Source organism: Ambystoma mexicanum, chromosome 14 (assembly GCF_040938575.1).
Source record: "Ambystoma mexicanum isolate Mex_15411 chromosome 14, UKY_AmexF1_1, whole genome shotgun sequence".
Classification (NCBI taxonomy): Eukaryota; Metazoa; Chordata; class Amphibia; order Caudata; family Ambystomatidae; genus Ambystoma; species Ambystoma mexicanum.
The window spans coordinates 180026470-180052181 of NC_090940.1; the positions used below are offsets into that span (position 1 = coordinate 180026470).

Genomic DNA, 25712 nt, shown 5'->3' on the forward strand with positions numbered 1-25712 from the left:
CAGTGTTTTCGGGAAATGTAGTTCCATTTAAGATTTGGTTTTATACAAGTTGTTTGAAGATGCAGTTCTCTGGCATTAAAGTAAGCAAAGCATAATACGAGACTTTGGTCTTGATATAGAATTTATGAGCTATTTGTTTCCAGGTGGCCTATGACATCACATGGAATGTCGATCACATATCATGGGAGTCTCCACAAATCCCACTGCAGGTAAGACAAGAACCCCCCTGCCACCTCCCAACTCCTGCGAAATGGTGTACAGCAGTGAAAACGTAGTCTTTCTGGCATATATTTCATGTTTAGGGGTCTCTAGAAGGCCATTATCGCACTGAATGTGTGGTTTATAGAAGACACCTACTGAAGTCAGTAGCAACACTTTCTGACGCTGGCTATTTTGGACATTATGCCCCAAAGAACGATAAGAAAGGATGATGTGGGAGGTAAATGAGATTTGCAAAGAACTGTACATGATTAATCATACCTTTCAGGGCGGGTGAAAAGAGAGATTTGTTTTTGGCAGTTGACAGCTCATTGATGTCTATGGGTGTGCAAAAGGCTTGGTGCATGCCTGCCTAGTATACGGGTTTACCCCGGAGACTCTGGGTTTTTACGCTCTTCTCCTGGGAAGAGCGTTGAGTCTCCGGGGTTTCCCGCAATCCAAGGAAATCCAACCATGTCGCAATGTGATTGACTACAAACACACCGTTTGTGGCCAATCACATCGAGGTGTAGGCGGAAAGTAAGGATCTGTGACAGATCTGAAGGCGGCGCCCTGTTAGCAGCATCTCCTGCACTGATGTGAAGAGTGACACCTACGCACACGGAAAAAAGACTGCTCTTTTTATTTTGTTTGTGTGTTTGCATAGCTCTCAACTCACACGCTTTTGGCGGGTGTCACCGCCTTGTAAAGGGCTGACTCACCCGCCAAGCCTCCTGCACGCCCATTTATTCCAATGGGTGTCTCACCCAGACAAAAACAAAATCGGGTGATTTCACCCGCCCTTGCAACACAAATGGTTGAGAGCTATGTGTTCGCGTGTATCAGCCGTTCTTTTTTTGTTTTTAAAGTGGTCGAGTCAGGTAGATGCGGTCTTGGGGAAGGGGCAGGGCATCAGCGACGTAATTCCCCAGGTTTTGCTTCTGGGAATGTAGGTATAGGTATGGCTGGTGGGTGACTGACCTGGCTCCAAGGCAGTTGTCATCCGCATGTAAATTGAGAGGTATGGATTAATACAAGCAGCATATGTGGACATAAAAAAACACATACGTGCCAATCCTCCCGATTTAGGTTGTAGACTCCTGATTTTTCTATTAAAAATGTTGCTGTTTTAAACTTTCTCCCTCTTAAAATAATTCGAACCTCAATGCATTCTAATTCTAAAATTAAATTCTCCCTCGTTTGGCGACACAATTTCCCTCCTAGATGCTGCAAAACGTTGGCATGCGTAGAAACGGCAAGCAAATCCTTGGGACTGAGCGGAAAATCATAAAAAGGTGTAAATAATATGACGCCATCCAAATGTTTTTATGGTACGAGCCCTTTCGGTGCATGCACGTTGAAACACAACAATCGTTTCGCACGAATTTCACATTTGATTACGAAATATGTCCTTTGCAGCACAAGTCAGATGACTTCAACCCAGCCGCAATAGAGTGTCATTGGCCCTAACCCGGAAAGGGAGCAGGTTGCACGAACTGGGGACACATTTTGCATGAGCACTAGCACCCGGACAAAACGGAAATTGCCAGTTGCGAGGAACTAGAGGGCGCACTTTGTCGTGTTCACTGTCAACTACATCGTCCTTTGACGCCTGGAAACCGCGTTTGCTGCAGAGCATGGCCAGCGGGGCATGGAGGGCGTTGCATAAGAACAAGACGCTTAAGTACGGTGTCCCCATGCTGGTAAGTGTATAGCCCCGGCAGAGAGGGAAAGAGGGCTGAAGAAACTCTTCCAAACGGCCGCGCGGTGTCGCTGTTGCCACAGTAAGCACGACCGTCTGTGGAGATAAAAGACAGACGAATGTTTAGAATATTTCATACCTGGCGGCCATTTTGCATTGGTAAAGGTACACAGTCCTGACAATTTACAGTGTTTTTTTTAGTCGAATGGTACAATTTCTTTAGGGTCATCTTGAAACGAAAATAGTATACATTGTCGCTTCGTTGGACTCTTGAAACGCAACGTCGGCCTTTCTGAAAATGCCGAATGGTCTAATTCAGTAATTATTGCGTGGACGTAGTTGAAATAGGTGGTTTTTTTAATTGTGTAACTTAAACATACTCATGGTATTAACGTTTTGAAGGAGGAGGGAGGGCTACTTATGTTCTCCCTACCAGGACTAAAACCTCTCACCCAAAGTGTGTCGGCTGCAGGCAATAAAGTTATGAGCTTCCTTAGCAACTTCTGATGTCCGTGCACATGCACTTAACGTGAATGAAAGCTCTAAACTAGAGTATGGGCTTGCCGCTTGTGGCTGAACTAATACCATATGCCGGTGCAAATTCAACCGAATAATAACATAATCCATTCCAATCTGTAGGTGCTTGCCCTGCCTTGGTTATTTTTGTGCTGTGCTTTCTGGGACTTGAAATCCTAGATCTATGGGAAAAGTATATTTTTCATTTGTATATAGCGCCCAGACCCGGAATTACGGCACATACTTTGTTTTAGGATGGCCAACTTTACAGGACACTTTAGATGGGGAAGTGCCTCAGAAGCATACATGACAACCCCTCCCAATTTAGGTGGGAGACTACTTCTCCATCCTAAAATATTTAGAACTTAAATGTAATCCATTTCCTATGTCCAGACCGGAGGCTCAGATTATGCTTTTCTAAACCTTTACTTCTCGAGCAGTAAAAATAAATGCACAATAAATATATATTCATATTTGCCAACCCTACCGATTTAGGCAGTAGGCTTTGGCTTTTTAAGCACTCCTACCTCCTACAGATTTGGGTGTTTGATCCTACTTCTATTTAGTGTGTCTGTCAAGTTGCTTTATGGCTCCCCAGGCACTGATGCCTCAGAGAGAGATCCTGCACAGAGCCAGTAGCTGCAGAGCTCAGAGCTGCAGAATGAGAAAGAGTTAAACCCGATTTTGACTGGTGGGTGGGTGTGAAGACGTCATTTATTTGACTGACCATTGTGACTGACCTGATGTACCTCTGATCCCACGTGTGGAGAGGACGTCAGGTCATCACTGGGGCATTCGTTTTACATGTTTACGCAGACTGGGACGAACTAGCAGTTGAACAGAAGATTTGGTGCATTTTGTGAGGGGTCCGAAGGAGGAAACAAAAAAAAACATGACTGTGGCCTCAAGAGAAGGTAAAGCGATGCGGTGAATGGTGATAATGGAATGTGACTCAAACAAAGGGGTAAAGTGTGCAAACAGATTTTTGGACCTCCTAATTTCTTTGTTTTTTCGGAAGGCCCAAATGTGCCTGTGCCTTTTGCTCCAAAACCCTTTAAACGTCCCAGAATACGGAGTGGATGTGTATATTGTTTCAATGAATTATTTATAAAGTGCAACACTATCATTAGTACAGTTTCAAAGTGCTTATATCAAGCACAGACATCAAACAAAACAGTAATGTTAATCCATACAATAAAATTATGCAGATTCATAAAACATGTAAACTCCAGAGCAACATGAGTTGATATATTTGATAAATGTTACGTTTGTGCAACTGGGCAGTTCAATAACCTCCACAGTTCCTCATTTTAGGAATTTCATACAACATCTGACTCTTAAAATACGCTATGAGTGTTTTGTATGCATTCACCTGAAGCAACTCCCCAGTTTGTCATCTCTCTCTCCACAAGTAGTTTTCTTTGCTGCCCCTTTCTCTGACATTTTCCAGCTAAAACAACGATGTGGGTGATGGTTCCACAAGTGACTAACACAACCACTATACATTTGTTTAAAAAATATGCTGTATCATTTTTGGTGTGTTAGCTGCTTTTTAAAACGCACATCTAAATGGGACTCCTTTCATTTCACTCACATACTTTCCTTTTAATACAAATGCACCAGATCTAGCAGAGGGACAAATGTAATGTTACAACAGAAATCTACTCAGAAATCCGCTCTGCGGAACCAAGGGTGCTAACTGATTTATAAAAATCAATAATGTTAATAATTAAAAATCTTAAATGTTCACGGGCCCCTGAGCCTTACAGTCTGTGTAACATCATTCTAAACGAAAATCCCGAATTATGGGCGGATATCTTGGGAGTGCTGTTCCAAAAGATCATAGATACAGGGAAGATGCCAGATTCTTGAAAGGTCTCTAATATCATTCTGATATATAAGAGCGGTCCTCACTGTTTGCCTGAGAGCTATAGACTCCTGGCACTTACTGATGTTCCAAGCAAGGTCATTTGCACTCTTATTCTTCAGCAAATCAATAAGTGGATTGACAACTAAAACATCTTGGATAAGGCCCAAACTGGCTGTGCAATTTTAATGGAGACAAAAGACATAGAGGGGGGTCTTTTGCCACTGATTATCACGAGCCTACCATCCACCAGGGAGCTGAAACAATAAATCCCCACTGAAAAGCTATAAATACTTCTTTTTGACTGATGTAAAGGAACTGGTGTTAAAGGCAACAAGGTGATAACACTTCCACTGCAGGAAGGGCTCCAGCAAACGCAGTTTATAATGCGAGAGCTACAAAGTGCACATTTTAAACCGATACCTATGCTACTTTTATCAAACTGTTATGCATAGAAGAACCTTGTGGTTCAGGACCCTATGACATGCGATGTTATCTGGTCAGGTGATATAATTTCCCATGAAGTTATCATTATGCTAATTACCATTTTTGGAACTTAAAAAATCCTACAGCTTTTTGGGGCTTTGGTAGTCCATGTTTTATTGGTGCTTCCAAACATCATGTGAACTAATTAACCAATCCATAAACTCGAGTCCCATCAACACTGTAAACTCCTTGAGCAAAACCTCTTTCTTTGTTGTTCGGGCAGCGAGTTAAGTACCTTTCTTCATTACATTCATTATTACGAAAGCTTTGTAATATGTGTAGACGGTGCTGCATTCGCCTGAGGGATTTAATGGTCGCAAAGAGCGCTGCAGGTTATTAGTTAACGTAGCGGACCATTCTCTGCATTAGCTGCCGGACACAACAGGCTTTGTGGGTCCGGCACCCGCGTTGTCCAAGGCCTCCTTATAGGGGGCACTTTAGTCACTGATGTGTGTCAGTGCGACAGTCTGCAGTTCCGGTGCTTGACTTATGCGCTTCAGTGACTGGATATCTTAACGGTCAGAGCAGTGTCAGCACCAATGTTCCCTCTAATTATTTTTCTGTAAGTGCGGAAATTATTTTTCTTTGTGCGCACATTATTTTCCATGTATGCAACTGAATAACAATGTAAACCACTTTTTGAGCATGCGTAGTTGGTGCGATACCATCTCTTAAGTGTTTGGAAGGCAATTTCCCCTTCCCAACTAGTGCAATTCTTTATAAATCAGTGTAAAAGGAGCATCTCGCAACTCTTTTTCTGAAAATGTAGGCTAACTGAAAATGATTTTATATGTGATTATAAGGAGAGCTCATCAACCGGTCCAAGACTTCAAGATATGCCATAGTACCTAACAAAAGTACTCCTGCGCAGAGAGAAAAATGTGTATGCACAAAAAAGCTTTGCATGCTCAGGATAAACAATAGGTTTAGTTGTGGCTATTCATTTGTCAGCACTGCTCAGAGACAACACAGAAAGTGCTTAATGCCTTTGGGGAAAAACTCATCTTTATGACAAAAACAAGTATCACTAATTACTGATGTGGCTGTCAAAAATTCAGACATTATGCAATTTTTGCAAATTGAATAATTGTTACAGAAAACATGCCAATAAGAGGTCATGCTCCACTTTAATGGAGTAATTCAAGTGCCAGGAGAAGATGCCTCTCATAATTTGGGTAAGGACGATAATTGTATCAGAATAACGGCACCACAGAATATGATCATCAGAATTCCTGGGCCTCTGCTCACTATCCACATTATGTTGGTCTGTGAGTTGTGACAACATTTACTCAAAACCAGCCTTACAGGTGGGAGGAATATACACCATCCATTTTGCTCCCTAAAGACAGGGCAATGTGCCCAACAAAAACAGGAACCCATGAACATATAGGAATCTGTCAGGATCCATTCTATGTTAACTGGTCCATCATTAGTGAAACCAGGTAGACGCGGTATAAAGAACAAAGATACATTAAATCGGCATTTGCCCCTGCCAAAAGCGTTTCCTTAGGAACAGCGGACATCGGTTGCTGTGGCGGTCATTACGCTCTCCATACATAGCGTTATCATGAGAGGGGATGTGGGTTCCATGGCAACCTATATAGACTTCCGGGTTCTTCAACTCGCCGCTTCTGATTTTGAATGAATCGCGGCTCTATGTTGTCTTGTCCTGCTTTCTTTGAAACCTTTGATCCTGTACCCTCACCTTGTAAATGCCTGTTGACTCGGACTGACCTTTGGTTATTCTTCTGCTGATTCCAATCTGCTTGCCTACACGTGTACCGAACCAGCTTGCTGTCCGGGCTCCTCTTGCCTGCCGATTCAACTCAGATTGCTTACCCGTGTACCGAACCAGATTTCCTCCTGGAACATTGTGCCATCCTGCCATTATTCTTTGGCGATTGGATTTGGAACACTACTGAATTGTCTGGTGGGGAGTTTGTTACACCCAATGTATTATCCAAGAGCGCTTAACTCGAGACTGTCCACAAACAGCTCTAAGGTCGTTAGGCGTCCTCGTGCTGGCGGGATAGTTTTGGACTAGAGATTGCCGTCCTCCGTCCAGGCATCCTCGTACCGTCGGGTTAGTGTTAGGATACACTGGGTGTCTTGTGAAGCTAAAGATCCCCCCCAACCCAAGAAGTGGTAAGTATTGTTGCTGGCTATTCCATTCTTTTGGCCCCTCAATTTATTCTTGGCTCATTTGGTTTCCTATGTATTATGGATCACATCTCGGTCCAGTTATCAAGTTAGAGAAGATCTATCTGGTATAAAGAGACATATCGCTGGTTAGTGTTACGTTCTTGTTCCAATGTTATTGTCTTGACTTATTGCCTGTCTTTATCAAGTAATCATTCAATTTTTTCCTCTGAAGTGCTTGGTCTTCATGTGGTGTTCCCCATCTTTTGAGTAAATGATCCTTCAGTAATTTACCTTGTGTGTTCAGAGGGTTACATTGATAACAATAATTCAATGGCTACACTACGGGTACAAGTTGAGTTCTATCCTGGATTCTGACATAATCAGAAGCCTTATAAAATGGACACCAACTAGACCTTGGCAGCACTAATGCAGCTGGTGGCTGAGCTCCGTGCTGACATGCAAATGGATCATGCTACGCAGGCTAGGATTGATGAACTTCATGCCAGAGTCCCCATGGTTGAGCCGATTCCCAGTTAGGCAGTTGCATCCGGTTCAGGTCAGGTTCCGTCTCCAGCGGCGGCCGCCCTCCAGTACTCATGGCAATGCCTCATCCTTTGGCACCTCCTGAACGATTCCATGGGGATCCTAGGGTATATCGCACCTTCTTGAACCAGTGTCGTTTTCATTTCCTATGTCGTCCAAATGCCTTTCCGGATTCCACTACCAAAGCCGCTTTTATCCTTTCCCACTTGGCTGGTACCGCAGCTGCTTGTGCCAATCCTTTGTTGGAGGCTGGAAGTCCACTCCTGTTTGACTGTGATGCCCTATTAGAAGCGATGAGTCGAGTATTCGATACTTGATACAAGACTCAGGCCACTGAGTTAGACCTCTTGGGTTTGCAACAGGGCGACACCCCTCTCTTGGCCTATGTTGCCAGATTTAACCAGCTTGTCGCAGAAACTGGATGGCCCGAGGATAAAAAAGCCTTGTTGTTCTATAGAGGTCTCTTGGATAGCCTCAAAGATACTCTTGCAACGGTTCCGGTTGTCTCAAAAGCCTTTCATGAACTTCTAGATCTCGTCCTACAGATCGATGCTCGACGAACAGAGAGACCTACGGTTCCTATTCTTGTTACTGCTAATCAACCCGAACCAATGCCAATCGGTGCCATTAAGGGTCCATTGATGCCTAGTGAAAGAGAGAGAAGGCGGGTTGATAATCTATGTTTCTATTGTGGCTCGGCAGAACATTTTCTCAACCTTTGTCCCAAGAAGCCCAAGAAGTCGGGAAACTCGGTAGTGGATGGAGTCCACCTACCGAGTTTTTTTGCATCCGGACTCCACTATATCTCCTGTCACGATCCATGCTTCCTTCAAATCTCCAAAAGGTTCTCAGTGGTACGGCGAACCGTATTGGATTCAGGGGCTACGGGAAATTACATTGATCTTGCCTTTGCCCAGGAACACAACGTCTCCCTTATTCCAAAAGATCATCCTGAAGTGGTCAATGCTGTTGATGGCAGCACCTTTATATCTGGGTTGGTTGCTAAACAAACCGTACCCTTAATGATGACTTCCGACTCAGAACACAGGGACAATCTGTTTTGACCTTATAAAGGCACCCCAATTCAGAATGATCCTAGGATTACCTTGGCTAAAAACGCATAACCTGGTCATTGACTGGGTGACTAGGGAACTCTATTTCGATTCAACATATTGTAAGGACAATGGTCTTGCCTGCGCTACCGATTCTATGAGCCTGTGTTGATCCTTATTGGGTATAGCGTCTACTGTTGGCACGCTTTCATCAAGATCTTTGCCTCAGGAGTATACTAAGTACAAAGATGTCTTCGATCCCAAGGGGGCTGATATACTTCCACTCCATAGACCAGATGATTGCCCCATCAACATCATACCAGGGGCGAAAATACCAAATGGGAGGGTCTACTCATTGACGCAGAAGGAAGAAGTCATTCTTAAACAGTACATTCTTAAATCCTTAAGTACTGGTTTTATCCGTCCATCATGATCTCCAGCAGCTTCTCCCATGTTTTTTGTCCCCAAAAAAGAAGGGGATTTGCGTCCATGCATTGACTATTGTGAATTGAACGCGATCACCATTTGTAACCAATATCCGATTCCTTTGATCTCAGTTCTCCTTGATCAATTGGGTTCTACTAAGATCTTTAGTAAGTTGGATTTGAGAGGTGCTTACAATGTGGTCCGGATGCGTTCTGGTGACGAATGGAAGACAGCCTTCAAAACAAAGTATGGTCTCTTTGAATATTGTGTTATGCCATTCGGCTTATGCAATGCTCCGGCTACTTTCCAACATTTTATAAACAATGTATTTCAAGATATGTTAGATTTGTATGTGGTAGTGTAACTAGATGATATTCTCATCTATTCGCCAACTTACGATTCTCATGTTCTGCATGTCTCTTCTGTTTTGCAACAACTTCGAGAGAATCAACTCTATGCCAAGTTAGATAAGTGCATATTCCATGCCACTGCAGTAGAGTTCTTGGGTTATGACATCACCGATCGTGGTATACAAATGAGCAATGCTAAAGTTCAGGCTATCCTGGATTGGTCGGTACCTTCTAATTTAAAGCAATTTCAGTCTGTTCTTGGAGTCTCGAAATTTCTATAGACGCTTTATCAAATCTTTCTCCTCCATGTCAGCTCCCTTGGCCGCCCTCACGAGACCCAAGACCATTTTTGCCTGGAATCAGAAAGCCCAGAAGGCTTTTGATCTTCTGAAGTCCGCTTTTACTATGGCCCGTGTTGTTGCATCCCAATCCTGCCTTATCTTATGTTGTCGAAGCAGACGCATCAGATGTGGCCGTTGGTGCGATACTGTCACAGGACTGTCCCGACACAGGCGCCCTGCATAGAGTGGCTTTCCATTCCAGGAAACTAACATCATATGAAGCAAACTACAACATAACCAAAAAGGAATTATTGGCGGTTCGCGATGTGTTTATAGTCTGGCGACACCATCTCCTCAGAACTTCGGTTCCAGTTCAGGTTATCACTGACCATCGCAATCTTTTGGCATTTCAGTCTGTGAAGTGCACTACAGCCCGACACGCTAGATGGCATGAATTCTTTTCTATGTACCATTTCCAGATCACTTATAGACCTGGTTCTAAACATTCTAAGGCAGACGCTCTATCATGTAAACAGGGCGTTCCTTCAAGTGCTCATGAAGGTGAAAATCTTCTGCTCCCGCAACAGGTCGTTTGTTGCCTGCGTAATGCAAAATCCTCTGCGCTCTACTTTGTTACAGTGGGTGCGTTCCAATCCTACTTTGGTGCATGACCTCGGCTTAACGGTCTTCAATGAATTGCCTTACCATCTGGGGCTTATATACCTACCCTCGATGATCATAGAACGGCGTTACAATGGTGTCATGATTCCAGGTCTGCAGCTCATCCTGGGGTACGTAAAACATTGGAACTGTTACAAAGATGGTGTTGGTGGTCCTCAATGAAAGATGATGTGGCGGAGTACATTAAGTCCTGCGCAGTATGTGCTCAATGTAAGAACGCACTCTCCAAACCCATTGGTCTTTTACACCCACTACCCGTACCAGATGAACCCTGGGAAATCTTGTCTATGGATTTTCATAGTTGAATTTCCTGAAGTTCTGGTTACAATACGATTTGGGTAGTCATTGATTCTTTTTCGAAAATGGCTCTGTTTGTGCCTTGTAAAGGCCTTCCAACTGCTCCTGTTCTGGCCGACCTATTTCTACGGCAGGTTTATAGTTTCTTTGGTCTCCCGAATATAATCATATCTAATCAGGGAACGCAGTTCACTTCCAAGTTCTGGCAGGCTCTTACTAAGTCTCTGGGCATCGAGGATCGTTTTTCCATGGCCTATCACCCACAAACTGACGGTCAGACAGAACAATTGAATGCCACGCTCGAACAGTATCTCCAGTGCCTTATTCTCCAACATCAGGATACCTGGTTATCTGTTTTGGTCATGGCTGAATTTGCATACAACAATTCACTTCATGCGTCCACTGGTACTTCGCCTTTCTATGCTATGTGTGGTAGACATCCTTGGACTATTCCTTTGTTGCCTTCTTTTTCTTCTAACAGCCCTGCTACTATGGCTTGTGTTCGTGATATCACTAGTGTACGAAAAGCGGTATATACACTAGTGTACGAAAAGCGGTATATACACATTTAAACGCAGCCAAAATCCATCATAAGAAGCATGCTGATGCTCGCAGGGTTCCTGCCCCTGATTATTCGGTGGTTTCCAGGGTCTGGTTATCCACGCGTAATTTGCAGTTACCTGGTCGTCCGCTCTTACCTCGTTTTGTAGGTCCTTATCATGTCACTGCTCTCATCAATCCTGTCACGATTCGTCTTGACCTGCCTGTCTTTTGGAGGATTCAGACGGTTTTTCATGTCTCCCTTCTCAAACCCTTCCATTCGACCACACATTTACCCGTTCATCCACCCCCCCCGCTCTGTTCAGGGTTCGGATGAGTATGAAGTACGGCACATTCTGGACACAAAAGTCTCACATGGTGTGCGATTATATTTGGTAGACTGGAAGGGGTATGGTCCTGAGGACAGGACCTGGGAACCTGTACGAAACATTCACACCCCTTTATTGTTGTCTAAATTCTGGTCCCTTCGGAGGAGGGCATCTTTGGGGAGGGGTACTGTCAGGATCCCTTCTATGTTAACTGGTCCATCATTGGTGAAACCAGGTAGACACGGTATAAAGAACAAAGATACATTAAATCAGCATTTGCCTGCTGTACCAAGACCCTGCCATAAGCGTTTCCTTAGGAACAGCGGACATCGGTTACTGTGGCGGCCATTACGCTCTCCATAAGTAGCGTAATCATGAGAGAGGGGACGTTGGTTCCATGGCAACCTTTATAGACTTCCGGGTTCTTCAACTCGCCGCTTCTGATTTTGAATGAATCGCGTAAGATCTCACAGGACAAGTATCGCAAAGATCTTCCCTTGAATATATGAAAGGGCAATAGGCCTGTAGTTTATAGGATCATTACGGTTGCCTTTTTTGAATATGGGTTTTATGATCGATTCTTTCCATGATGTTGGAATCTGACCTGTTTTGATCTCGTTATTGTAGATAACCTCCAGAATAGCAGCCCATTCGGTTGGATGCGCTTTAAGAGTAACATTTGTTAAACTGTCTGGGCCCGGAGCTCGAGATGAACTACATTTCTTTATAAGAAGGATGATATCTAGTCGATCAAAAATCAATTCTCTGGGGTGGCCACCAGGGGGCGCACAGATGTCCTCAGCCTCTGTGTGAGCTCTGTCCCCTTCGGTCAAATAAGTGGTTTGAGCCCCCACTTACTGACCCCCCCACCCTAAAATTATGGCTGGAGTGGATGCATGAATATCCCCTCCCTCACATGGAGAAGACCCGAAGAAAATCGAACACAAAATCACCTCAAAATCCATCGAGGAAGCGGTGCGCCCCTGCATCGGCCAACACGACAGAGATGAAGCGAAACTGAAAGCAGCGTGCCTGCTGGACATTCGGAGGCGGGCCTGTTTGGAGACAGTGTGCGCCGGAGAACAAAGATAGACTATCCGAAGACACCCCCTGACCGAGGTTCTCAACGGGATGTGGGCACTGGCTCTGAAGCCGGTGGTCACCGTCATGGCTGTCTACAGGGGCGGAACGCAAATTGAAATATACACAGCACCGGTTCTACGTGCTGTGGAAGCGCCAGAGGGAAGATGAACGGTGAGTCCCGCCCGTCCCTGGGAGCTGCTGCTACGGTCCCACTGTACTACTGCATACCGCTTTGTACTCCTTTCCCATCTGAGCTGCTGAACGAGACGCACACCAGCGAGGCAACCAGATCACGTGCTGTCCACGGACCTGGAGCTGGCTCACAACGCTCCCCACATGCAACCCAGCATACAGCAAATAAATCTGTAAACCTGGCACAGTGCTCGGCAGGCCCACGCAGCCCTCTCCCAGCAAAACATATCGAAAGGGCGAAAAAAATAAATAAAAAAAACATTTTAAAAAAAAAGAATAAAAAAATAATAAGAAGAAAATAATGCCGGGGGCTGGACCCCGCTGGGGAAGGATCAGGAAAAGAACCCCGCAGCACCCCGTGGGAGCGGCGGACCGGCCCTCCCGCCACGGGGGCTGAAAATATCTACGTAGCCACCTCACACAGGGCTACCCATCACGCAGAACTACTCCGGAGGCACACAGGGAGTGCACGGCCCCGGCCAGGATCCCATTTTGACCCCACACAGTGCCTCGTGGACAAAGCAGGGCTAGGCCCAGCTACGCAGCAAAGGACACCCCCTGGGAGACGACAGCAACTCTATGGCCCAGGTGAGAGGCCCCCGCCGGCGGCCGGTGGGGCGTGTGCCCGCCTGGGGGGCCTACCCCATCCCTACTGGGAAGTATAGCTGGATCCTGTAGGCCCCACCCGAGCAACGCACACTGGCACGTCCCTGGGTCAGCGGAATCCACCTATAAAGACCATCCAAATCTGGGCATACCGCGCTGCTGGGCGGAGGAATAGGAGGGAGAGTGGGGTTTTGCCCTCTACTTCTTCCAGCAAGTGGAGGCCCCCGTACCAACCCGTGGGGCGTGTGCCCATTTGCAGTCTGCCAGGACCTAACCAACCAAAGAGGTTGACCTGGGTGTGTGGCCCCCGCCGGGACCCGGTGGGGCGTGTGCCCGCCCAGAGGCCTCCTCCCGCCCAACAGGCCCGATTGGGGGGCTGCCCCACCTTTAATTAGGACCAGACCCCACGCCCCGGAGACCCACAACAACTCGACCCCGGATCAGCGCAGCACAACCTCAGGGGCCAACTGGGCCACGACCCACCAAGCAGCTGGGGGGCAATAAGCACCCTAGCCCCGGAGGGAGACCCCACGATCACGCCGCCCAAGAGAACTGACACACACACCTCCGGCGTCCTCCGCATCATCGCACCCCCGGCCCACCCTGAACTCGCAGGTTGCCCATGACCCAGGTGAGAGGCCCTCGTCCTCAGTTGGCGGGGCGAGTGCCTGCCTGGAGGGCCGCCCCACCCCCTTGCAGGGGACATTCCATTGACTACAAAACCCACTAGTGCGACGCACTACGGACTGATCCTGGGGTGGCACGGCATTCCCCCCCTAGCGCCCCCCGGACTGCAGCGGACCCCGCGGCAAAGGACCAACGACACCCCATGAGCTGGAAGAAGGCCCTACAAACGTTTTGCTTCCAAGAAACAGCAAACACGACTGAGGCCCCCACTGTCTCCGGAGCCATGGCCCACACGGAACCCGCAGGCCAACTCGCAATGACGATGGAAAAGGGCTTCGCCTCCATCCTTCAGGAGATCAGAGAAATGAGATCCGACATTGCCCAGAAGTTCGAGAAACTGGACCAAAGGGTAGACAAAATTGAGGATAGGGTCCTACGAGTGGAAAACTATCAAACGTCCTCTACATCTCAGGAAATCCAATTTGGTACACGGCTTGCAGCTTTGGAGAAGGGATGAAGAGGGAGCCAGGATCATGGACGACTATGAAAACAGGGAAAGGCGGAACAATCTAAGGTTCTTTGGAATTCCGTAGACGGAGGGTGAGACGGAGAGAGAGCTGACTCGAATGGTGAGAGACATCATCACCCTCTTGTTTGCTGAGGAAATGACGACGGAACTCACGTTTGACCGGGTACACAGGGCCAGGGGAAGAGCGGGGGGCCCCAGAACGGTTCTGGCCCGCTTCCACTATTACACGGAGAAAGCCAAAGTTCAGGAGGCTGCGAGGAAAGCGGGGGCGATAACCTATAACGGCGGACAGATCGCCATTTTTCAAGATCTTTCAGTTTACACCCTAGCCAAACGGAGGATGTGCCGCCCTCTGACACAACAACTGAAAGAGAAGGGTGTCCGCTACAGATGGGGATATCCCTTCTCCCTGTCCTTTGAATACTCTGGCCAACGCACAACGTTGGTAACCGAAGAAGACATTAAAGGCGCTACTCAAGATTATGTGGGCGAACCCGCCCCCCGGAGGGAACCAGTGGGTCCGGAGGCGCTCAGAGGGGGTACCCCCGGGCAGCCCAACCCCAGAAGGAGGAAAACCGGCACGAGGAAGTTCAAGAAATTGAACACACCACCAACACCAATGGAGGAGGACCGGGCCGACTCAGAGGGGTGACACCAGCGACCCCACGGAGATCATCGGGTCTAGAAAGCAGAAAGACACTGGAGATGCCTGGTTTGCTGCACCCCCTTGAACTGCAAGTATAAGGGGGCATAGAGGGGATCATAACTGTGGGAACCGAGAGATGCACCAACCAAGGCCCGGGAGAGTAACCAAATTGGGAGGTTCGGGGGAGCGACGAGAGGGGGGAAGAGGAGGGCTCACGGTAGCGAGCTTGGGATCTGACGCCTGGCCGAGGGGAACTGGCTGGTGGTCCAGCCAACAATCCAGGAATGGAAGAACTACATGGCTGGACGCCGGGGAGGGGTGTGGGGGTTTGTTTACAAGTTGGGGGTTTTAGGGCGGGGAATGAGTTGGGGAGGATGTTGGGGAAACGTTTCAAAGAGATCCAAACAAGAAAATACAGTAAGCAGGGAGGGAGCGTCCATGCGACACCGGTGACCAAGGGGAAAGGCGACAGCAACTATGGCTGACGACCAACCGGCCCTAGGGGTGGGAACCCTGAATGTGCGGGGCTTGAACACCCCCACGAAAAGACCCCTAATCAGTAGGGAGTTTAGGAGGGCTAAGGTGGACCTACTCTTTGTGCAGGAAACACACTGGGCAAGGGGGAGGGAGCCGAGGCTGTGGGGTGGCGGAATTGAAGAGATATTCTATGCATCCCATAAGGGGAAGAAAAGAGGGGTTGCAATTCTGATCGCTAGGGGGTTAAGTTTCGAGAAAGACTCCATCCTAAGGGACCCCGAAGGCCGCTACCTCTTCGTACGAGGCTCCCTACAGGGATCACCCATAACCCTGGCGGTTGTATACGCCCCGAACGAGGGCCAGGCCCAATTCTGGGAGGGAGTGGGGGAAAGACTGAAAACCTTTGTCCAAGGCCCATTGGTGGTGGGAGGCGATTTTAATATGGTCCTAGACCCATCCACAGATAGACAATGGGTAGGTGCACCAAACCCCAGACCCGCTGGAGACGCCACGGCTCGCTGCTTCCAAAGGGTGAATGATGACCTGAATCTGGTGGACACGTTACCCATCCCCCGAGTGGGGACTTCCTCTTTCTCATACTATTCCTCCACCCACAAAGCCTTCTCCAGAATAGACTATATCCTTGCGGACGAGGTACTCAGACCACACATAGTGGGTTACAGGATAGGCCCGTCCCCTGGTCTGACCACGACTTGGTTAGGGTCACCTTGGCAGGGGACTGGTGCAGAGAACGGAGGGGACGCTGGAGATGTAACAATGCCATCTTGAGGGACGAGGTCCATGCCCAGACTGTACTGGAGGCCATCACAGAGTTCTTCGGGCTCAATGATAACGGGGAGGTGGGCACGCACACTCTCTGGGACGCCTTTAAGGCAACACTAAGAGGAGTGCTCATAAAAATTGGTTCCCGACAGAAGAGGGAAAGGGAGACCCAGGAGAGGATTCTGAGGGAAAAAATAGCGCGCCTCCAACCGGGGGGCTCCCCGGCACAAACCCTAGAGCGAGACCGCATGGCCACCCTGGAGGATTACAGGCTCCAATTGAAAGACCTACTCCTCCATAAAACGGAGAAAAGCCTCCAAATGGTCAAACAGAAATACTACGAGAAGGGGGACAGAGCGGATAGGATCCTGGCCTGGAAATTGAGGGAGGTCCAGAGAAGCAGAATGTGAAGGGAGTGAGGGACAGCAGGGGCACATTGGGATATGACACCCCCATATAAGCGAAGCCTTCCGTCAATATTATGAGACACTATATGCCTCCGAATATGACGGCGGCGATGCCCATATCGAAGAGTTCCTCGACTCCATACAGATACCTTCCCTCTCACGGGATCAGGCAGAGGGGCTGGAGGGTCGGGTGACCGAGGAAGAGGTGGAGAAGGCGATTAGTGGGATGAAGGTGGGGACTTTCCTGGGGGAGGATGGCTTTTCGGTGTATTTCTATAAGAGGTTCCGATCCACCCTGTCTCCATACCTGGCGAAAGTTTTCAACTCGGTATTGGGAGGGGGCACTCTCCCCGACACTATGATGGGAGCCATTATAGTGGTCCTTCCCAAGGAAGGTAAAGACCTGAGGGAGTGTTCGTCCTACCGACCCATATTGTTGCTCAACATCGATGTCAAAATCTTGGCTAAGGTGGTGGGTAGGCGGATGGAGGGGATAATGCAGAAGCTAGTCCACGGGGACCAGATGAGTTTCATTAGGGGCAGACAGGGTTTGGATAATATCCGCAAAACGATAGACCTGGTCCACTTCGCCCAAAATTCAAATCTCGAGGCATGCTTTCGACAGAGTAGAATGGAGATACATGACCCTCCTCCTCCAACGAATGGGCTTTGGGACGCACATCCTGAGCTGGGTTGCCACCCTCTACAGAGCCCCTACCGCAAGGGTCCAGGTGAACGGAGTGCTGTCAGAATCTTTCCCCCTCACCCGAGGGACTAGACAGGGCTGCCCTCTTTCCCCCCTTCTGTATGTCCTCACGATGGAGGCTTTGGCCATAGCGGTTAGGTCCCACCCAGATATCAGGGGTATCCCTATTTGCGGTTGATATCCTAGCATATCTAGTGGACCCGGGCTCTTCGGTCCCTCCCCTCCTGTCCCTGGTTAGTTCGTTCGGGGGGTTCTCAGGCCTGAAAATAAATACCGCCAAGTCTGTCCTCCTTCCGATGCGCCTGGTGGACCCGGTACTAAACCCCCTGACTAGGTTTCATGGGATAGCGGTGGGCAAGAACAACATAAAATACCTGGGGGTTCTCCTCACTAGGGATTTAACAAAACTAGGGTCTTCCAACTATGAGCCCATGCTAACTGAGATCGCCTCTGACTTGAGAAGATGGGGAGGAATGATCCTCTCATGGTACGGTCGGATGACGGCAGGCAAAATGAACATACTGCCTCGGCTTTTATACCTTTTTTACAGTCCTCCCAACCCGGGCACCCGCTCAAACATTTATAGACTTACACAAGGGGGTCCGAGACTTCATTTGGCAGGGGAAAACCCCGCGGATTGGTAGGGCCACCTTGACGCTTCCAAGAGAGGAGGGGGGTTTTGGTCTCCCAGATTTCCAACTGTACTATCACGCAGCGCAACTACGGGTCCTTCTAGAACACATAATGGAAGGTTTACGAACATGTTGGTCATAGCTAGAGGACATGGATGTCCACCCTCTGAAAGTCCGTGACCTCCTGTGGGCTCCTCGCAGGTCTATCCCGAAAAAAGTTCTATCCCACCCGACCCTGGGTGTTCTCTGGGACATTTGGAGGGAATGCCCCCGGACAGCACATCTTTCTTCATGGCCGTCCCCCATGACCTCCTTGTGGGGGCTCCCCCTGAAATTGAGCAGCAGAGGGTTTAGACAATCCCAGAGGTGGTCAGATGCGGGACTGGAATGGGCGGGCCAGCTGTTCAGGGAGGGAGAATTCTTGAGTTATGAGGACCTCCGGGAGAGACTGGGAGGCGGGACCCTCTCCATTTTCGAATACCTCCGTCTCAAGGGCATCCTCAATGACCCCACGTGGGGCCCTAACCTGCGGAGACAACTAACTTCCTTCGAGAAACTCCTTGACTCAGCAACCTCTAGAAAGGGAGCGGTCTCCCGCATGTACACTGTCCTAAACACCCATGACCTCCATGCTAGGCAAGGTTTCCGTGGTTTTTGGAGTGATCTGGCGGGGGAGGAGTTATCAGAGGACGCCTAGGCTCGCATTTTCAAGATATCGTTTCATGGCAATCTTTTCACCTCAGATATGGAACACAACTTTAAAATCCTGCAGGGGTGGCACAGGGACCCAGTAAAACTCTTGAAAATGTTCACAGGGGTATCACCTGAATGCCCGAGGGACTGCGGCCAGTTAGGGACTAGAAGTCATATGTGGTGGCTATGTCCGAAGGTACAGACCGATTGGGAAGCGGTGAGAGATTGGATAGCGGAGGTAACGGAGGACCCTCAACCCGCTGACCATGCTGCTGGGCCTCCCCCCGGAGGAAACGGAAATACACCGGTACCCAAGGATGTGGGAAACTATGTTGAGAGCAGGCAGAGTGGCCCTAGCCCAGAGGTGGAAGAGCCCGGAAACAGCTTCCAAAGAAGATTGGACAAAAAAACTTAAGAACATGTTCTTGATGGACAAACTGACTGCCCTGGTGAACAATGACTCATGCTCATTCCTCGCTGAATGGTATGGGGTCCAGCAGACATGGGGATGGGATGTCCACTAGTCCCGAAATCGTGCCCCCGGTTGGTCGGGGCGCGACCACTGCTGCGAAGCACAATACCCAAATGGGGGGTCCCCACGACCTGGGGCGACGTCGGCTTCAAGCCAGTAACTGAATGGGTCACATGTTGCGGCGCTTCAAAGACCTGGGAAAAGATGTGAACGTTTGGTCTCTTTTCTGCTGTTATGTTTGGTTTGGACATGGTGAGGGGGAGCGAGGGGGAGGGTCGTGAAAGGGGAGGGAGGGGGGCCTCAGTTAGGCCCCGTTTTCTGTCTTTATGTTTTACAAAATGCTAATAAAAATCAAAGTTTAAAAAAAACAAAATCAATTCTCTGAGATCCGGTGCAGGAAAGGAGCAAGGCATTGTAGATGTTGTGGGTATAATAAGCAGAGTGGAGAAGTGAAAAGTCCACGATTGTTCACTTATAGTATTTAGTAGCAATGAAGAGGTTGCACATCCATCTTTTTCTTTCAAGAGATTCCAAATCTGTGAGGCTGATTTATTTGCAATGGCTATTAGCATCTTCTCTACATTCGCTTGTTTTTCATTGACATTGATTTGCTTTTATAGGTAGTTCTTAACCTACGTCTTTGCTGTGAGTGTATAGAAGGGGAACATCTTCTCAGTGCTTGTCGCAGGTTTACCTTAAGAGTTTGGATATGAATATTATAGCTATATTTATGTTTGAAGGATGGTTTGAACTAGCAGTCGATTGAATAATTTGTTTTAAACAATCAGTATATTGTGGAGTGTCTGTCAAGGAGTTATTTTGAAAGCTGAGTCCTTAGTAGTTGCCGTTTGAAAGGAGGCCAGATTAGACGATTCCTCCCTTGATTGAGCGCCTGTGGTAGTTAAAAATGTTCACACAATGGTGTCATGCAAGGATCCTAGCCTACTTCTAAGATAGTATGATCACTTGCTCTATTAGGAACTACTCTAAATGTTATAATTCTGTTAATGGCTCTAGAAGAAATAAAAACATAACAAATGCTTCCTTCGACCAAATTGAACCTCAGGGAGTGTCTTCCGGTGTTGTGCCATTAAGCACGGTGAAATTCTGTATTTTCATTACTGCCATCCATTTATCGGCTCTAGTAGGACATTGTTTGACATTGTTTGATATTAGTTATAATGCAATTGGTATTAAAGTCTCCAGCTATCAGAGTTCTTCAAACTTGAGGATCTACAAGAATTAAATCCTGCATAGCTTCAGTATGGGTTAAAAACAGATCCTCGTTGATGGCGATCAGATTCCAATAAACATTTTAAAGTGCTGTGTGCGGGTGCAATGGATGATGAGGGTTTGTTATCGTTAGCCTTACTAACTGTATCCCTGGGAAGGGTGAGGCCCCGTTTTCAAGATGGATTTGTGACTGAAGTTTAATTGCTACTAGCAAGCCAACTGCCGGGCAACCTTTGGCAGATTTTGTTGCCGGAACCCATGCGAATTGGAAGTCCGCCCATACAGGTTGGATGGTGATCCATGTTTCCTGTTATAATATGATATCATGTGCGACTAGGGCAGGTTTTAGAGGTGATTAAATGGGAAAGCCCATTTAAGCCCTGAGGAGAGAAGGGCTGAGAAATCCCTGCTGTTTGGCTGTTACCCGGAGTGGAGAAGAGGAGGTGCGTGTACCTTTAAACAACTCAGCTGACTCTCAGCAGCTGACTACAAGTGGCCGCCTCCACCGCCCTTGCGGCGTTAAGCCCTGAGGAGAGAAGGGCTGAGAAATCCCTGCTGTTTGGCTGTTTGGCGAGTTGGTGAGCCAGGACACATCAATCATGTCGGACTCCATCCCAACTGCCCTGCGAACAAGGGCGCAAACACGACGCGAGGAGAAAGCGCTGCCTGAAACCACTCCGCGTACACCGGTAAGAAAAGAGAGCCGATTTTTTTCATGTTCATCAACCTCTGACTTTGTTGTGGATGAGCCGCTCTATGCTCTCCAAGAATCACCTGACGCCGAAGATCTCACTTGCACGTCCGAAAACTGTATACTTCATTCAGACGTGGTGTCGGCTGACTCAATACCTTGTGAGGTGGCGCGACCCCTATCACTTGAGAATCCGTTGATTGAGAACGTGATCTGTGTCGAGGGCCCCTTGGCAGCTTCACAAGTGGGCCGGTTATCCGTGGGCACCAGCGTATGTGATGGCGACTTGCGCACTGCTGTTCAGGACGCGTGTATAACGTTTAAAAAACCGGTCGGCTTATCCGCTGCTGGGTCGTCTGTTCCTCCGCTTCTGGATGGGGCGGAGGTGCAGAGCCCTGGAGCTGACGATGTTGGCAGGCGAGCCGTCATTGCTCCCGCGGAGGCCCACCTGGGGGGAGGGCCTGTGGGAGGGCGCGCCCCCCTACGGTTTGGGAGATGTGTGCATTGCTGTATGCGCAAACCGGGTAGATGGCTGGAGTGATGGAGTGCCTCCGTTGTCTGCAGTGTCTCCTGGTGTGCTGCAGCAAGGCAGTAGCCTTGCCCAGCCTACTCCACTAAGCGCTAGCTCCCCGGTTCATCTGTCCCGCATGGCTCTCTGTCGTTCTTTCTCAACTGATGAGACTGCTCACTCGACACAGTCTGTGATGAGCCGGGGTCAGGACCGTGTCCAATACCAACATGATCACCACCCCGACAGACCGGTGTGTATGACACAAGTGGACCCAAGTGCGCCTTTCCCTGAAAACAGGAAAAATTCCCTTAGTGTCATGACAAAGTGGCGCAAATGAAGACATATGGTCTAAGGTGTGCTACAAACGCCTCAAAATCAACAATCTAACTCCAAGGAACTGTGACCCACACGAGGAACTCGAACACGTGTTGACCTCTCAGAAAAGGTTGAACACGCAACAACATCACCCAAATAGATCCCTCTTGTCTCTTACTCATACTGCACAGCGCTCTGCCACCAATGATTGTTTGTCGGACGACTCACAAGACTCCTCGCTGATGGAACGTCCATTCCCGAAAATACGCCACATCAGAGAAATGTCGGAAACGGCCAACCGACTTCAGCCACCTGTGCTCAGTGCTGAAAACAGAACTATTATGCCTCAGACTGAGCTACAATCTCTAATAATTTCATCTATGACGATGTCGATGGCCCCCTATATGAAATTATACGAAGCCTTGCATGAAGCCACTAAGGACCTGACAACTGTTGTGGCCCTAATGCATTCGAAACTAATCCGGATTGAACAAGTCTGTGACCAGTCTTACAATGACCAACAAGAAGGTTTGAAAAGACTTGACGGATCATGTACGTTGCTAAAAGAGCAAAGGAAAAATGACGCAATTGATAAAAAACTCTTGGCCGAAGTAGCGAGAGAGGCGCTAGCTTTGTTCAAATATGATGGTCCAACCGCAAACCGGCAAAAGCAACAAATCACTCAATCAATTGTGAGTAAAACACCGATCCGATGTAATAATTCCTTAAAGGAACACTGTTTAAAGGATGTAATCCAAAACACTCAAGAGCCTTCAGACGTGATTGTAATCCAGGAAGATGTGCACCCTGGACCGTCGGTCTCGACGGATCCGACACTGGGAAAGCTAGCAACTGCGCCAACCATAAGGGAGGTGATTCCCCCAAGTCGGACATACATAACGGAGAATCTGCCCACGCAAGAAGCAGAACCCTTGCCCACAACGAGGATAACATCTCAAGATAATACTTTTGACCTCTCATTTAATACTGCATTTGAACAGGCGAGGGGCAATTTGAATCAAGCTCTACGCGATTCACAGGTGGCATCTTCCTCCAAGGGAGATCTGGGCGCTGAGGCTTCTACATCTATTCCCTCTGTAATATCTGCAGTGACCGCAATACCCACTTACTCTGTCTTCAACAAAGCGTCTCAACCCAAGGTGTCGACCTCAAAGTCCTTGGCTACTCCACCTACAAAACAGGTGAAGAAAACGAAGAACCAAAAAGGTCTCAGAAACAAGGCACTACACGGTGCACGGAAATTTTTACGTAACATAAACGTGGTCCAGAACGTGGCATGTAACATTAACAAGTGCCTAAAGGCAGCCTCTTCAATCAGTGAGAAATCGCAAAATAAACCCTTAGACAGAGTAGTCCCCGTAAGTCCTGATGCAGTGGCTGTGTCAGGCTCAAACTACGAGTTATCAAGTGAGCTGTTGAACTTATCAACATATGACGATGTAACACACGTCATCGAGGATGCAGAAGCCATCTCTTCCCATGAGAACCAAGAGGGCGACGTCGTCCACACCGCGATAGTCGTAGAGAGCGGCAAACAAATTAACATTGACGCTCCAGCACATGGACCGGGAAACGAACTTCCTGTTAACCAAACTGTTCCAAGTATCATCAACTTAAGCTCTTGTTCCGTGTCTGGCACGCAAACGACTTCTAATGCATGGTCCTCCGCAAGAAGAACCTGTCAACTAATTAATGAAAAGGAAGCCCAGCAGGGGCTGCTGAAATCGCCGATCAGTCCAGTGTTTATGACCCTACATGAAAAAAGGATGCGGGTCTCTAAGGAACCGGGGTCGTTGGACCCTGGAAACACTCGGAGTAATCCGTTTGTCCCCGCTAATCTGGCGGTAGCAAGGCTACACAATGACACTGTAAAAATCTCAGATACGGATATGACTCTCCATGGTGAGTGCCAAGTTCGCAACTCAAAGGCTTCCCTGAACGAAGCCCGACTGTCTCAGCCCAGAACGCCGGGAGGTGCCAGATGGAAGTGCCCTATCTACAAACTGGTCATCGAAAGGCTAGACTCCTCCGATAAGCTAATACTGAACCGAGGCAACACAATCAGGCTTTTACACCTTGTACCTGCCCTACGAGCCATAAGCTCAAACGATCTGATGATCGTGGAGTTTTTTGACGAAAATAGGAACGATAAGGTGGTGATTCACGTTTCGCCACCTATTGTTGCTTCAACAATTCTGGACGCCAATATCGCCCTGTTTTCCCTTGGCTTTGAAGTCTACAAATACTCTGAAGCGGCTCATAAAACTCCGAATGGAACTGAGGTCCCATACACCCACAAAGCCACAAGCAAGGACGCGTGGGTGAGAATGCCGGAACCCATGGACCAGAGTGTCATCAACGTTCAAGCACCCCCTCGTTTATCAACTCAGAAGGCACCCTTGGATGGAACCAAACAGATCAAACCGGGTAATTCTTGTCACGACCAGATACTGGAGGTCTCTGAAAGGGAGTTACAAAAAGAGAATATACGAATCACTATACTCGGCAACGCCAAACAAGTTGGAGCGAGCGTTGCTGGTAACAAATCCTTTAGCCCCAATGGCGGTAAGCACGAATGGCAATGGCTATCTGCAGCCTTGTGCAGCAAAAATCCCCAATAACGCCGGAATGAGGCCCCTGAAGCGCGGTGCAGATTGGCTTCGTGGAACACCCGTGGCTTTTCACACCTGTTCAACTCAAACTGGCTTACAGCAATTGACATCGCTTGTCTCCAGGAAACATGGTTACGAGAAACCCCAGTAATGGACGACTTTGAGGTGGCCTTAAACCCTGCTCCAAAATCTTTAAAAGGACGTCCGACGTCGGGCTTGGCCACCATGATTAGGAAATCCTCAGGCTGGAGAATTGTGAGTTCAACCAATTACTCCCCTTTCATCCAAGCAACGCAATTGTCAAAACTAAAACACGAAGGGTCACCCACGGAACTGATGTGTGTTGTAAACCTGTACTGGCACCACACGAATGCTGGGAAACAGATTTTCATCGATCAAACTATGGAAATAGTCGATGAACTGCTAGAAACAAACGGCTGGCCAAACATTCTCATCTGTGGTGACTTAAACATTGACCTTTTTAAACCTTCAGGCCCGGAAAAAACTTCTCTTGCCAAGTCGTGGATGGAGGAATTGAACCTTAGAAACGTACAACTTCCAAATGGTAACACGTGTGATGATATGCCGCCAGCCCCCACGTGGCATCGTGATGGGCAAAGGTCAACAATTGATTACATATTTGTATCAGAAGCCCTTCATCCTCGGATAACCTCGCTGAAAATCATTGGAAAGACAGAAAGCGACCACAACATGCTAATAACTGAATTTACAACTACGACAAAAAAGAAACCTGAGCTATGGCCCCATCAACTCCACGTGGTTTCCAATAGAGTAAGACTGAGCCTCGAAATACAGGATGTAGAACATCTGGTAAATCTCTACTGCAAGACCTGCCCAAACGTCGACTATGATCATCTGCTGGCACACTATAAGCCCAAGCAAGTGGGCTTTAAAAATATGGCCTTTGTACGCCAACACTGCTTTGACCGGGAACTGCTGACACAAAAGCGTTGTATGCGTCAAGACATCCGAAGGCTGAAGTGTTCAAAGGGCTCAACTTACTTACGCGACGTAAAGGCGGTTAAGCAGAGATATAAAAACTGGC

The 25712-nt window shown here is 48.0% G+C and overlaps 1 protein-coding gene across 1 annotated transcript in view; it reads left to right on the forward strand.

Moving 5' to 3' along the window:
- Positions 1–1625: 1625 nt before the first annotated feature.
- Positions 1626–25712, forward strand: part of COX16 (cytochrome c oxidase assembly factor COX16) — a 445594-nt gene continuing 421507 nt past the window's right edge. Inside the window, exon 1 of the mRNA XM_069638870.1 lies at positions 1626–1901. Coding sequence (XP_069494971.1) covers positions 1836–1901 — 66 coding nt within the window. The 5' untranslated portion in view covers positions 1626–1835. The remainder of the gene's footprint in view (positions 1902–25712) is intronic.